Source organism: Bos taurus, chromosome 7 (genome assembly GCF_002263795.3).
Source record: "Bos taurus isolate L1 Dominette 01449 registration number 42190680 breed Hereford chromosome 7, ARS-UCD2.0, whole genome shotgun sequence".
NCBI classification, from domain to species: domain Eukaryota; kingdom Metazoa; phylum Chordata; class Mammalia; order Artiodactyla; family Bovidae; genus Bos; species Bos taurus.
In genome coordinates this window covers 4,450,242-4,465,248 of record NC_037334.1, presented here as the reverse complement: position 1 = coordinate 4,465,248, position 15,007 = coordinate 4,450,242, and the positions used below count along the sequence as shown (strand labels likewise).

Genomic DNA, 15,007 nt, shown 5'->3' with positions numbered 1-15,007 from the left:
GCCTCGGGGACCTGCCCGAAGGCCACCGGTGGTGTCAGCCGGGTCAGGAGCATCTGCTATTCCTGGCGAAGTGGAATGGATGCTCTGGCGAGGGAAGGCCAGGTCCCAGCCCTGCTTGGAGGCAGCTGTGACCGGTCAGGGAGCCCCGGGCTCTTGATTCTGAGTCCTGGCCCAGGGGACAAATCCACATGTGAGTGAATGGCAGAGGACTGTGCAGGGATGTGGCCAGCCCGGATGAAGGCTCTCCAGTGGGTGAGACTGGCGGGACAGGCAGAGGGGGCCTGGGGGCTTGGGCCAGTCTCCTTAGAACTCAGGCAGGATCTGGCAGGCCAGCTCATGCTGTACTTTGAAAAGCCAGCGCTGCACTTCAGAGCCGGCCCCTCTGATTCAGACCAGTGGAAAGACAATTTCTCCCGTGTCCGGGCGTAAATTCGCAGCCTCTGGCCCGCGCCCCAGGAACACAGCCTTTGGCGTGATAAGAAATGGCTCCCCCGGGTGGGTGAGGGGCCTCCTGCTCAGGCTTCCAGGCTCCAGGTCCACTTGATACTCTTGCTTATTCACCAGTTGTTCGAAGCAGCCGGTGAGGCTCCCTCAAGTTCACGGAGGCAGCACCCTCCCGGATGGGGGGCTAGTTTCCCTGCCTGGGGTGGGCCACCTGGGGCATCTTGGGTCTCTGATTCTGCTGGTTCATGGCTCCTTTGAGAATCTGAGTCACGGGAGTCCCACATCCTCTGCGCCTGGTGTCTCGCATGGGGCCCTTGGGAATGGCGCTCCGCAGGGTGTGCTCCGGAGGTGTGTTCCCCTTCCCCCACTATAGCTGTCAGCTTCTCTGTTGCAGCTCCAGCTCCAGAAGTCCCAGTACCTGCAGCTGGGCCCAAGCCGTGGCCAGTACTACGGGGGGTCCCTGCCTAACGTGAACCAGATTGGGAGCAGCACCGTGGATCTGCCCTTCCAGGTGAGCCCCCCTCCCTCCCCCACGCCACCTCCCCACTGGGGTGTGCTCCAGGCCGGGCCCCACCCTGTCCACTGCGCGAGAGTGCCTGTGTACCAGCCTGTGAACGTCGGGGATTCCCAGGCAATTGCTGCCCCCTGTCCCCCTGCCACACATTCCCCCCGCCCCCGCCGCCCACTCCTTCCCCTAGGATGGCCTGGCCAGGCCTCGCCTGGATCCCCCCGCCCGTCCCCTGTCAGCAGACCCACAGTAAGGCCAAGGTCTGGCGGTGAGCATTTCGGCAGCCGCTACACCTGTTGGCCGGCTGTGCAGCAGCGGGAACCGCTCAGGGCCTCTGGGGCTTGGCTCCGTCCCGCTTCACTAATCCGCACGCCCAGCAGTTCTCAGAAGGACGCCCCGTGGCCTGACCCCACTTGTCTGCAAACGTTTCTTGGCAGAGACGCACACAGCGCGGCTCCCGCAGGCCGCGTAGCTGCCGCGTAAATAAGAGATAAGGCCCACCGCCCGCCTCTTCCCCCGGGCCCCGTCCCTCGACCCTGATCTGCAGTGGAAGTTGGGGCATGGTGGGCCCAGGAGCCAGGCCGAGAGCTGCCTGCCCCCGCCCCCCCAGCATGGTGTCTGGGCTTTGCAGCGACAAGTCCACTGAGCAGCCACACACCTGTCCCATGGCTGGGACAGAGCCCCAGAAACAGCCACGTCCGGGTGTGTGCTGACAGGCCAGGCGGAGCTGGGTCGGCCCCGCAGGGAGCTCAGTCCCGTTCGTTCCCCAGCTGTGCTCCTCCCACACCACTGTGGGGATGTGACGGGGCCCCGGATCCCACGGGCTGGCTCGGGGTCCGGCTGGCTCAGCTCTGAGTCCCCAGGGCCTCCTCCGACGGCCTCCACGTCAGAGCACATGCACCAGGCGGTCTTGCTCATCTTGGCCAGGGCCCCTCCTTGGTGGGTTTTCTCCCCTCCTCCCTGCTCGCCCCTTCCTCTGTTTTCCCCATCCCTTCCTTCCTCAAGGTTTGTGTCTCTCTGGGCACCCCAAGCTTGGCCCGGTCTGGGGCTACCATAGGGCCCCCGAGAGGGGTTTCCTGCTGGGGGACCAGGCGAGGCAGGAGTGTCTCAAAGTCTTGGTTCTTTGCATTTTCAGCCCAGCGGATTTCTGGGGGAGGCTCTGGCAGCGGCTCCTGTCTCTCTGGTAAATGAGCCCCTGGGCTGAGGTCTCGGCATCCCTGGCACGTGCGCGGGCGCTAGGTACTCCTGTGCGGCCGCCCTTGTGGCCCCGTGGGAGGTGTCCCCTCTGCCAGTGGAAGCAGATCCGCCCTGCACCCCCTGGTCTGGGGAAGTGCGTGTGGGCGCGTCCAGAGACCCCTGCCCTGGGGATCCGAGCATGCGCGCCGACGCTGCATGGGTTCGTTCTGTGACACACGCACACACATGTGCTCAGGTCCTAGACTTGGCCTGGCGAGTGGGGCTGTGGCTGGTCTGAGCTGCTCTCTGCCTCTGGCTCTGCTTCAGCTGCCTCAGTTTCCCCTCTGGGTTTCCAGACATCTCTGGGAGGAGATGAACGGCCTGTGCCCTCTGATACCCATGCCTGGATGGTGAGGTCGCTGCCGTCTCCCGGGCCTGCAGCCTTTTGGAAGCAGAAACACATAAAGACCCAAGCTGGCAGGGTCCAAGAAAGACAGGTCCCCGGACGCCAGGGAGAGCAGTCAGCCCCGAGTGCTAGCTGAGGTGTTTGGACAGGTGGGGCAGAGCAATGAGGCCGCCAGGAGCAGTCTTCCCAAGGAAATTGCTTTTCGCCTGGCTGCGCAGAGAAGAGAGAAGGGCCCAAGGGCCCGATGGCTGGGTAGGGGCCGGTAGCTGCATCCAGAGCTAGGCTACGGCTGCCAGTCTTGCCCCCATCAGATGGTGTGGGGGCCCCGTGGCGCCAAGGCAGGCGGAGAGCAGGCTCCTGGGGACCTCCGGATGGGAGCAGGGCCTGACCGGGGGCCTCATGCCAGCCCCAGGTTCTGGAAGGGAGCCCCGTCCGGCCAAGCTGTGGGCCAGGGCTCCGGAAAGTAGCGCCTGCACTTGGCTCCCGGTGGAGCTGGGACAAGGCCGTGGGGGAGGGTGCGCGGGGGTCGAGCCTCAATCAAGACCAGCCCCAGGCTCGCCGAGGAGCCTCCGGGGAGCCAGAACTTGGCCAGGTGGGCCCCTGACGTCCTGGGCTGGAAGCCCTGGGGCTGTCTCTTGGCAGGCCCCTCCAGGGATGACGTAGGTGGGGAGAGGAGGTCGGCCAGGCCCGGAGAGAGAGGGCGGAGGCCCGTCTGCACCTGGCGAGGCTGGAGGGGGGCCCTCTGCACCCTGGCACCCCAGCCGGCACCGGGCCCCGAGCTTGCGCCGCTCTGCCTGGCCCGTGCATGCCGGCCGCACTGCACGCCTGCCGCCCCGGAGCCTGGGACCCCCGGCTCGCCGCTGCCCCCACCCCCAACAGTGCTCGGAGGCTGGGGGCAGGGGCCCCAGAGGAAAGGAGGCCCATCTGGAATAGCCGAGGGTGTCTCCAGAGCTGGGCGGTGGGGGCTGTTGGGGGGACCTTGAGGTCAGATTCTGGGGGGTCAAATCTCGGATCACAGCGGATAACCGTGGTGTGGGTTCCTCTCTTTTCTTGTTCCATCTCTTCCTCTCCTCCCTCCCCGCATCGGTCCCCTCCCCACCCCCAGACACCCTTCCAGTCCTCAGGCCTGGACACCAGCCGAACTACCCGGCACCATGGGCTAGTGGACAGAGTGTACCGGGAGCGTGGCCGGCTGGGCTCCCCGCATCGCCGACCCCTGTCAGTGGACAAACACGGAAGGCAGATATCCTTTTCCCAGAGGATGTGGGCAGCGGGGGTGGGGGGTGGGGGTTGAGGCGGGGACCGCTTTCAGCTGACAGAGCGGCCTGCTACCCACACCATGATAGAATCAGGGCTGCTCCAGTCTTCCAGGGCTACTGGGCACCACCAGGAAGGGCGTACAATCACATGGCAACCCCAGAAGACTTCCTGGAGGAGGCAGTGCAAGCTGAGGAAACTTTAGCCAGGCGGGGGATTAGGGGACAGGAAACAGTGATACAGAAGAGACCCCTGGAGCACACAGCCTGAGATGAGTTGGGAGGGTGCACTCAGATGCCTGCCTGGGCAGGGGGGCCCAGGAAAGCTGTGAGCCAGGCATCCACACATCAGGGCCATGGTGGTGAACCCTCCGGGGGCCACACGGAGGGCAGCCCAGCCGAGGCAGGGGGGTTGAGGGGGATCTGAGCCTGAGCCAGACCCAGACAGATCAGAGGGAGGCTATCGGAAGACACAAAATTTGCCTTTGCACCTTGGCCAAGAAGAGAAGACTGTCAAGAATCCCCCCATCCAACCCCCCACCGACTTGGCTGCCCCTTGGTGCTTCGCCAGCCAGCCTCCCCCGCCCCCAGCGTCCGAGTGGCTGCTCCTGGGAAGCCCAGCTCTCGAGCACAGAGAAGGCTGTTCTTTCCTGCCTCTTGTTTCCACGGGCTAGGGGAGCCTGAGCAGATGGGCCCCAGACCTAGCGCTCGGGGCCCCGGGAGCCACCCCGTCAGCCCAGAATTAAGAGTCAAGGCCGGGGTCAGCTGAACTAGACTCCCTGCAGCCCCCCCGCCCCCAAGGGCCCCTGTTTCACGGCTGAGGCCTCTCTTGGAAGGGGCGCAGCCCGCACGTGCGCTTGCAGGGGGTGAGTGCTGAGTGCTAGGTGGACGGGGCTGCACCCTGGGGGCTGCTCGCAGCCAGGCAGGAAAGGCCCCCCGCCCCGAGGCCCCAGCTGTTCGCAGCCTCCCAGCAGCCTGGCTCCTTGGGCTGGCCCATTCAGGGTTCCCGGGGCTCAGGGAGGGCTTGAGCCAGCAGCACCATCCCCTTAACTCACATGCACGTGGACAGCTGCCCATATGGCACCGTGTACCTCTCGCCACCTGCGGACACCAGCTGGAGAAGGTCAGTGACCCAGAACCAACCCCCAGCCCTCTCATTGGAAACAAAGCAATACTTCCATCATGGTCGTACTTGGAAAACCAAGATGTAGTCCCTTAAAAATGGCAAAACTTAGAAGCATCCAGAAGTTGCTAGAAATCAGCTCTATCCCTGTAACAATGAGGTCACAGTTTTGGGGTCTTCCAGGGATTTTTTTTTTTCCCTTTCTCTGATTTATGACTTTCTTTTTCTTTTCTTCTTAACCAAAGTTGGGATTGTATGGAATATCCAGTGTCGTCACTTTCTTTATTTCATTTAATGTGCCATTATGATTGTTTCCCACATTCCCAAAAAGCCATAGAAAATGTGATTGGAAAGTATTGTATATTACTAGAAAATTAGGGAAATACGTAAATACATGCAGAAGATTGAAAAAACCCATAATGTCATCATCTAGGGAGATACAGCAACGATAATGTAGCTAATACAAATGTTTACAATAACACAGTTGATAGTTGGACACGAGTGTTAATGTACCTGGTGCTTCCCAGGCGGCTCTAGTGATAACCTGCCTGCCAGTGCAGGGGACGTAGGAGACGCAGGTTTGATCCCTGGGTCAGGAAGATCCCCCGGAGGAGGGCATGGCATCACACTCTGCTATTGCTTGGAGAATCCCCACGGACGGGGGAGCCTGGCCGGATACAGTCCATGGGGTCGCATGGAGTCAGACAGGACTGAAGCTGCTTAGCACATAGCCATGTGCACACACATGAATATACTTTAATGACACAGGCATGTATTCTTAAAAATGGTTAAAAAGGCAAACTTTATTTTAGTACTTACACACAGAAAAATACACGTAGGTGATTTCAGGAAACAAAGATCAAAAGTAAGCAAGCTGTTAAAAAAAACCCACAAAATATATGTAATTGAGTAACACAGTTAAATGCCCACCAAGCACGTAGTCATAGCCTAGGTCCTATTTCAACCGTCACATACGTTAACACATTACTGACCAGGGGATTTCTACAGACGAATGCCTGTGGCGTTGATAGTGTCTCCAGTCAGTAAGGCATCAACTGATGTAAGACACTCAGAGCTCCATAGAGTCGGGGCTGTTACTCTCCCCGTCTTTAGGCATAAGAGCACAGAGGTCAGAACACTTGCTTAGGGACACACAGCTGGTGCAGGGGGGCCAGGATCCCCCAGCGCCTCACTGCTCACCCAGCCCCAGGGTCAGAGACAGCCCCGCCCTTTGTCATCTGCTCTTGCCCCTGAACCAGGTTTCCTCCGCCTCACTCTCAGCATCTGGACATTCCTGTTGGGCGCACATGGCTCTTACTCTCACCCCCACGTTGGCTGTGCAGCTGGTCCTGCCCTCTGTGTGTCTGCCCAGCTTCCCAAGGCTGCCTCTGGTTTCTTAGGCAGCCTCCCTCCAGGCCTCTGCAGCTCAGGGAATATTATGTCATTGGGGCAGAGACTGGAGCCCCTCCTGGGTGCTGGGCAGCATTGGGTTGGTTGGAGCAAGACCTTCCTTGGCTTATTTGTCACTGGTAGGGGACTCCGTGATGGCCGCTGTGGGACTGGCAGGCCCGCTCTCTTCAGGGTTTCGGCAGGAAGGCACCACCCTTTGCCTAAAGCTGAGACGCCCCCTTTCCGCAGGAAGGCACCACCCTTTGCCTAAAGCTGAGACGTCCCCCAGGGACGGGCAGGGGCTTTGTTGTTCTTCAGGGTTTTGCTCAGGTCTCAGTTCACAAAAATGTCCCACAGCTGTCACCCTCTTCTGTCGTGTGGGTCCCAGATGGAGTGGAGCCAAGATTACCCCTTTGTCCCCTCTGGGGCTGAGGCTCACTGTCTCTCTCCTCTCCCCAGGACCAATTCTGACTCCGCCCTGCACCAGAGCACGATGACGCCCACCCAGCCAGAGCCCTTTACCGGGGGGTCCCAGGACGCGCACCAGAAAAGAGGTATCGGCAGAGCCCACGGGCACTTTTCCTAGGGTCAGGCAGGTCCAGTAGGTGGCCACTGTGCCCTCATGGTCACAGACCTAAGAAGGAAGACTCAGCCAATGCCTGTAACATGAGGAGTTCAGAGAAACTTTCAGAGATGGCACTGCTTCAGCTGGATTTTGAGGGATGCGTAGGGGTTTTCTGGGCAGAGAAAACAGTCCCTGGGAACTCACACTGGCTTCTGTTGATGGACTCAGGGTAAGACCTCACAGTCTAGGGGTCCTTGCAGATTCTTTCAAATGTTGGGAGCAGCAAGCCGAAGCAGAAGGGGCTTTTATCAGCTCATGACCAACAGTTGGGGCTAGTTGTTCATCTTCAGCTACCATTCAATCCCTGGCTTCACACTGGATCGTTTCCTGGCTCTGATGCTCAGAACCCGCTTGGTCCCTAAGGTCCATCCTGAAACAGTGAGTGGAAGAGAGGCCAGTTGTTGCCTAACTCTTGTCCAGAGCCTCCTTTACAGCTGGGTCGTGCACACACCTTTGTAGCTGGGGCAGATCTGTACCCAGGCCCTGGTCCCTCCTTGGAGCCAGGCGTGGAGGCAGTGTCCTTGGGACCTTCCAGGGAGGTACACAGCATCTTAAAAACTGGGGCAGCGACACCCAGAGAGGGCAGTGTGATGCTGTGAGGCCAGCCCTCGAAACCCACGTGGGCCTGACCTGCTCCAGGACCCTGAAACCAGAGAATGAATCATGTACGCCGACGTCCAGATGCTTCCCACTCTTTCGGTAGCATTTCACTGTGCGAGTATGTGAACACACTGGGGAGACTGTGCTGATAGGAGGAGGATGGGCACCAGAGCTTCACCCCTCGGCTGGCAGGCACCCTGCTTATGTGAGCTTTCCAGCTCATTGGGCACCAGCAGCAAGATCGCGGAAGGGAACGTCTCCATAATAAAGCGAGGATTCCAGACTCCTGGGGGGATGAGAGTGCACCTGTCGTGGCCCTCCTGGTCCTGATGCTGGAGGGAACTTAGAGAGCACGGTCTACCCTGAGGGAGGTCCCCGCAGAAGCTTGGGCTTTTGGCGTGGACAAGTGGACTTTGCCCTCCCAGGGACTCTTTGTGACCCCTGGCAACTCCGAGTCCTGTTGGCCTTGGGGTCAGGGGCGGGAAACATAACACCTCTCCTGTTCGTCTAGGAGGGGCCCAGGCAGTAACAGAGTCTAGGATTAGCCTGGTTGTCTTCCCATGCCCTCGTCTAGGTTTTGAGAAGGAGGAATTAACCCGTCTGGCTAGGTTCCTAATTCCGCTATTCCAGGTGAAAAGCAACCTTCAACAGGCATAAAGAAATTAGATCTCATAAAGTGTTTACTCTCACCTTGCCTGAAAGGTTTAAGGAAAGGGGCTTCAGGTACAGCTAGTTCCAGGGCCTTGAGTGATGCCTTCTAGCCCCTTCCTCCCCTCCTTTCCCCCCTGGGACTGGTTAGCACTGCAGGTCTTTCATGGGGCCGTAGCTGCCATGGTGGATGGACCTCAGCCTCTGCTGAGCTCTGTGGCTTGGTGCCAAGACCCCAAGAGGGGCCCAGTCTCTGGGTGCTAACAGCCCAGGTGACCGGTGGCCACAGGGCTGCAGGTGGGGCACATGAGGCAAGACAGCCACTCCTGGGAGAGACGCTTGGCGGTCCTCTGCGGCCCGAGGCCTCTGAAGCCTGAGTAGACCACACACGCCCTGAGCTCCAGCGCTTTCAGTTTCATTTCTTTTAAAATCACAGGTCCTCTGATTTTTTTTTAACTTTTCTTTTAAAAAATGAAGCTCTTTTGTTCTTTAGTACAACCCCCAGTAGTTACTGTTGGGGCAGTTACAGTCATGTCACGGTTGTGGCTCTGTGTGTCGGGGACCACCTGGTACCACTGCGAAGCTGCAAAGATCCCTTTTCTGCTTCTCCTCCAACCCCACCCCACCCCAGTCTTGCTGTTAACGGTCCCGGGTATGGAGGAGACCGCGTCAGAGACGGACAAGAATCTTTCCAAGCAAGGATGGGACACCAAGAAGGTAAGAGCCTAAGCGCTTTTAAAAATCGTTTCCCTTCTTGATCTTTTAAAAATTTCTTTTTAGAAGCACAACCCAAGTGAAGATGGTGAAATAGTATGTTGGGGGAACATACCCTTTCCTGAAATGTGAACCTCATTCTTTTTTTTTTTAATTTATTTTTTTTGTGTCCCAGCATGCAGGATCTCAGTTCCACAACCAAGGATTGAACCCAGGCCCTTGGCAGTGAGAGCGCAAAGTCCTAAGCACTGGACTGCCGGGGAATTCCCCAAACCTCATTTAGCTTTAACCAGTTAGGCCTTGAATGCTAATGGAAGGCCTGTTAACACTGGGAAAAACCATGTAAAGAATTAAAATCCATGTTCACTTTGATAGCATGTATTAAATTGGAACAATGCAGAGAAGATTAACATGACTCCTGTTCAGGGATGACAGGCAGATTCATGAAGCATTCCATGTTTTTACATGTACTGGTGAATGTTAACTATTAACTAGACTTATTATGGTGATCAGCACAGTATATACAAATATAGAATCATTACATTGTACACCTAAAACTAATATAACATTATATGCCAGTTATATCTCAATTAAAAAAGAAATGGAAGACAGGGAGGTTAGGTGATGTGCACAAGCTTGTGAAGATACTTAGGGTTTAGAACCTACACTACCTAATTCTTAGCCTGTGGTCATTCTCCTAACCCATGGTGTTGGATAACTATGGTCATTTGTCGTCTTCTTTAAACATAAACTTCCGTTTATTTGCACAATAATTGGAGTTTTTATTGCAGTACAGAGTCTGCTTGGAATTCCCAGTTGGATTGAGATTTCTGTATTATTTCTAGGTCCCGAAACAAATTTCTCAGTTTCAGCCTACAAAAAGATCTGGTGATAAGATAGAATTTGTGCGGTGAATAGATTTCAAAGAATTTGAATAGAACAAAAATGCATTTAACACTAAGGCGATTTTGAATGTAAAAAAAAAAAAGAATTGACACCTATTGCTGGTCAAGCTGCAGTGAAAGGGGGCAGCAACTCAAACCGCTCATCCCTTCAGAGGGATGATGAAGCAGGCAGCACTGCGCTCAGGAAGGCGTGTGTTCACAGCCTCTGAATCAACTGCAAACAGCCTGAATGTTTGCCAGTGGGGGAGTTATAAGGAAATTGTCCTCAGGCCCTCGGGTAGAAAGCTGTGTGTGCGTGAGTTGGGATCTAAAGGCGTGAGAGACTTGTGAGATAACTGGTACGCAGAAAGAGGAGGATGAAGCTGCTTAGAGAGGCAGAAGACACACAGAGACGCCCACAGATCCCTGGGTGTGCTGGGCCAGGCCCTGGGGAGACGCACATGCGGCTGTGGCCAGCGCTCTTGACCCTGGTCCGCATGTTCCAGTTTTGCCTGAGGAACACATGTGATTTTCCTACTCGGTAAAAACCTTTGAAACTCTTAACAACCCAAAGGAAAAAGTAACTGAAATGTCCAGTTGCAGAGAGGTGCGTCAGTAAGGGGAACGGGGTCCCTGCACCTGCCCAAGTGTGCTGCTGCTGCAAGCCAGCGAAGATAGCAAGAGTCACGACTGGGGAGGGAAGGAGCCCCAGCATCATGGGAGTGAGAGGAGGGTGGCAGAGCCCAGCATCTGGGGGAGACTCCTTTAACTGCCACTCGAAACTAAAGGATACATCTGTGAGGATGTCAGGAAAGGAATTCCTGTGGATTCGTTGGGGGTGGGATGGGGGATGATGGGTGAATTCTTCGTACTGTTTAGAAATCCATTAGGATCCCATAACATCCGTGGAATGCGTTTGAAAAGACTCTTTAGAAAAAGTCATTGTCAAAGTGCTTTGCAAAAAATAATCTGGTAATGAAGCGAGTGTTTACTCACGGAATTAAGGAGCCTATGGCCAAGTAGAAACCCGTTCCTCTGGCATTCCCTGCAGGGGCTAAACGCCTGGTGGTCACATGCCACCCCTTCGGTGCCCCAATCACTGCCAGTTGGGCCTTCCCCCGTCCCCACCCCCCAGCTCACTGGCTGTGCGCATGGAAGGCAGGCCTAGCCCTCTGCCGGTGTGTCCACGTTCTTGTCTGATAATCCTTAAAGAATACGGGGAGTGTGTGCCTGAGGGCCTGAGAGGCAGAGACGAATAGGGGACATGACTCAGCCGAGCCCTCTGCTGGCATGCGAGGCTCTGCCCAGTCACGTCCGCTGCCAGGGGAAGAGAGTCCCTTCTTTGTCCTTGGACGAGAGTCTAGGGACCCTGCCTGGAGCCTGTGGTTCTTGGATGGCGATAGTGTCCCCCTTCACAGAAGAGGAAGAGGAAGCAGAGCTTCTCTGGGACCCTCTCCCCGGGGCTGGTCTACAGGGCAGCCACAGTGTCCGTCCCCGGGCAGCGTGGGCCAGGGAGCACACCGGCAGCAGGGTCCCCTTGGGAATCACAGCTCAGGCCCCCGTGCCATGGGAAGCAGGTCAGCAGGGGGCGTGGTCAGCATCTTCCGTGTTATTTGTGGCATCCGGTTTGAGCCTCCTGAGGCTTCTCCATGTGACGTCCTTCCTTGCCACGGACAGAGGGACTCTGAGCAGTGGAGCCTCTGCCACCAGAGCCCTGCCTGCTTTGATTCAGGAGTGACATAGGGTGTTAGCCTCCAGGCACCTGAGTGGGTTTTCAGTGGTCCTGCCCCCCCCCGCTGGCTACCAACAGCCATGGTACAGCCCCAGGGGATTCGGATGTGAAGAGTGGACAGGATTCCTCTACTTCCCCAATGCCTGCTCTGACGGGACCACACCACCCCTGGCCCATGCACACCTTACCAGGTGGAGTGAAGCCGGGAGGGGCTGTAGGAAAGCCATCTCCACACAGTTCTTGGTTTTGCCCCGGGTGTGTCTGGGGCAGCCCCTCCTTCTGTTCTTTGGGGCTACATATTCTTTATCCGAGACTAAACTTTCTTCTTTTTTAAAATTAATCTGTTGAATTTTGGCTGTGCTGGGTCTTTGTCACTGCATACAGGCTTCTCACTGCAATAGCTTATCTTGTTGCGAGGCACAGGCTCCGGGGCTCATGGGCTTAGTTGCCCCATGGCATGTGGGATCTTAGTTTCCAGACCAGGGATCGAACCTGTGTCCCCTGCATTGCCACTGGATTGTTAGCCACCTGACCACTAGGGAAGTCCCAGTAAACTCAATTCTTGTGGAGTACTTCTTAGCCCTTGTAGGGAGGTCAGCCATACTGTGAGGGGTTGCAGTGCATGTGAGGAGGCTGGCTCAGGCTCTGCTGTCTTTTCTTTCAGACGGGGCCCAGGCCCAAGTCCTGCGAGGTTCCTGGAATCAAGTAAGTCTCAGCAGGGCCCACCCTGTGTGCCCAAGGCCACCAAGGGCTGCTTGGTCTTCCCATCCACTCATGAGGCCACACCTCCTGATAAGAAGGGCTCTTGTGCCGCTGACGGCCACCCAGCAAGCCCCACTCTGGGGGACACTCCTACCTCTGCCTGCCTGAGATGACGGAGCCCCTTCCCCAGCCCCCTCGCACCTCAGACACACCCCGTTCCTGGTCAGTGGGAAGCCCCTCCCCCCAGCCCCGAGCCACCAGCCACTTCTCAGTTTCCACTGGAGGTGCTGGTAGCTGTTTCTCCAGCAGAGCAGCGCCTCACTGTGGGGTGTCATTTTGCACCTGCTGATTTTTTTTTTTTTTGCAACCAGCCTTCTCCTGCCCCCACCACAGCTTCTGGGGGAGAATAGGCCAGCTGCCATCCTAAGAGCTCACCTCCCCCTCTGTCTGGCCTTTCCCCCCCAGCATCTTTCCATCCGCCGACCAGGAAAACACTACAGCCCTGATCCCCGCCACCCACAACACGGGGGGCTCCCTGCCTGACCTGACCAACATCCACTTCCCCTCCCCCCTCCCGACCCCGCTGGACCCCGAGGAGCCCACCTTCCCCGCGCTGAGCAGCTCCAGCAGCACCGGCAACCTGGCAGCCAACTTGACACACCTGGGCATCGGTGCTGCCGGCCAGGGTAAGCCGGCCGGGCGGCGGGCACCCCTGCCTGACAGGGGTGCCCCTCCAGTGAGGAGGGCGTGTGCGCGTGTGTGAGTGAGGGCTGAGCCAGCTCACGGCGGGTGGAGGGCCCCGGGCGCCCCTGCCCGACAGGACTGCCCCTCCAGTGAGGATGATGTGCGCGTGTGTGTGAGTGAGGGCTGAGCCAGCTCCCGGGGGTGGAGGGCCCCAGGCGCCCTTGCCCGACAGGATGACACGCGTGTGTGTGTGTGTGTGTGTGTGTGGTGGTGGTGCGTGTGTGTGTGTGTGCGGTGCAGAGTCCACCGTGGGGATTTGGGGCTGCCAGGCCGACCAAAGGGGAAGGGCATCTGGGCAGAGGCCCGGGGCCGGGAAGGCGCATGCCCCCAGGGATTAGAGCACAATTCTTATCAGGTGTTGGGGGCTTCCGGGAGTTGGGGTAGCCTAGGCTTTCCCCATGCGCCCCACTGACCTGTTCTTTGTCCCGCCCCGCCCACTCCCCTCCCCCTTCTCATCTCCCTGCCCTTCCCGTGCCCCACTGTGACTGACAGCCTAGGCCACTCCAGCCTGGCCCCCTCCCCATACTGCGCAGCCACCCATCCCTGAGGGCATCTCAGGGTCCCAGGGTCCCAGGAACCCTCAGTGCCACCCTGGCCCTGTCTGTCCTGAGGACTCCCAGCGGCACCGTCCCCCTGTGACTTAGACAGGACCCCAGACTCCCCTCTCTGGCCCCCACGTGCTGGGTCCCCCCACCCCTCCCCCGACCCAGAATGGCCATCAGCTCACCACTCTCCTTTGCTCAGGCCCCCGGGAGCCCCCTAATCCTGCTCCCCACCCCGACTCGTCGCCAGCCAGTGAGCTTACACAGGGCACCCTGGCACATGCTGCCCCTCCCCCACAGACCCCCCTCCTCCAGGCTCCTCACCCCATTCCCTGCTCAGACACCCGCTCTCCCTTCTGCAGGCTTCCTGACCCCCTGCCCATGATCTGCCCCTTCTCACACCGAGTGGCTTTTCTGCACACACCCAGCTGCTGTCAAGTCACTGCTTTGCTCTCATCATTCCCTGGGCTGGGCCTTGGTCTCACACATCCTTGCTGTGACCGCTGTACCCATGCTGACTGTGGGATGTGTGGGTTTGCATACAGGGAGAAGGGGCAGTCCCCCAGCAGCCTGGACAGGCAAGAGGGGCCATGGGGACTCGCATGTGTCCCCACGTGTGTTGGGACTCAGTGGTTGATAAGCACCACCTCATCATGCCCTCCTCAGCCTGGAGCCACAGCCTGGGCCCCATGCTCACCTGGTCCACGGACCCACAGCACCTCCACCCCGTGCTCCCCCTGCTGGGCGGTGCCACACAGAATTTTCTGAGAATCACACACTCAGATTAATATTGGCCGCAATTCCTCTGGGGAAGCCGACTGTAAAGAATGGGCAGCAGCCCCTGGGCCAGGGCGGAGCCCCGTGGGCAGCTGTACAGAGAGGTTTCAGGGTGAAGTGGGCCAGCCTTGGAGCCAGGTGGAGTTGGGAGTGAAGGAACCCGGAGCCCTTACTGGCTTTGATGTGGACAGGGCTGGGGGCAGGTGAGGGTTGCTGAGGGCGGTGCACGCTCCCTAGGTGTTCAAGCGAAAAGCTGGCTCAGCCATCAGGCAGAAGACACTTGCCCTGGCCATGCCCCGTCCCCCTCTTCCAGGGAAGGCCCAGAACACAAAACAAGCAGTTTCAGGGGACCCCAAGATCCTGGGCCCGCCAAGAGACCAGTGGGTGGGCAGTGTCCACAGGCCTGTGCAAGGCGAGAAATTGGAGGGTCGCCTCTGGGGCTGCTAGGGAGGGCCCCCCGACGCCAAGTCACTGTTTCCTGGCCCCCGTTTTTCTCCTCACGCCTTGCTGCAGCCTCCAGAGCACCACCCCCTCTGCCGGAGGGTCCTTGGCAGCCCCTCCCCCACCCACAGCCCCAGCGGCCGCTTAGGAGCCACGCACTTCCAGCCCGAGCCGAGTCTAAACAAGCACAGGAAAACACAACACATGTGAAAACCATAGATGCAGGACCGAGCACAGACCCCAAACGGGGGCCCAGACCCCAGCCTGCCTGGCTCGGCGCATCGGCCCAGTAATGT

At 58.2% G+C, this 15,007-nt stretch overlaps 1 protein-coding gene and 1 non-coding gene across 4 annotated transcripts in view; both read left to right on the top strand.

Annotated features, from left to right (window-relative positions):
- CRTC1 (CREB regulated transcription coactivator 1) overlaps positions 1–15,007 on the top strand; it is an 85,150-nt gene that overhangs the window by 50,806 nt on the left and 19,337 nt on the right. For 2 of the 3 annotated variants that reach the window (NM_001206319.2, XM_005208444.5), the window contains 7 exon segments: positions 839–955; positions 3,640–3,777; positions 4,852–4,913; positions 6,762–6,856; positions 8,807–8,892; positions 12,170–12,210; positions 12,673–12,893. In NM_001206319.2, coding sequence (NP_001193248.1) covers positions 839–955; positions 3,640–3,777; positions 4,852–4,913; positions 6,762–6,856; positions 8,807–8,892; positions 12,170–12,210; positions 12,673–12,893 — 760 coding nt within the window. 3 annotated transcript variants of the gene reach the window in all.
- Positions 9,251–9,352, top strand: LOC112447583 (U6 spliceosomal RNA). The gene has a single exon (XR_003035783.1). It is a non-coding gene; the product is annotated as a U6 spliceosomal RNA (small nuclear RNA).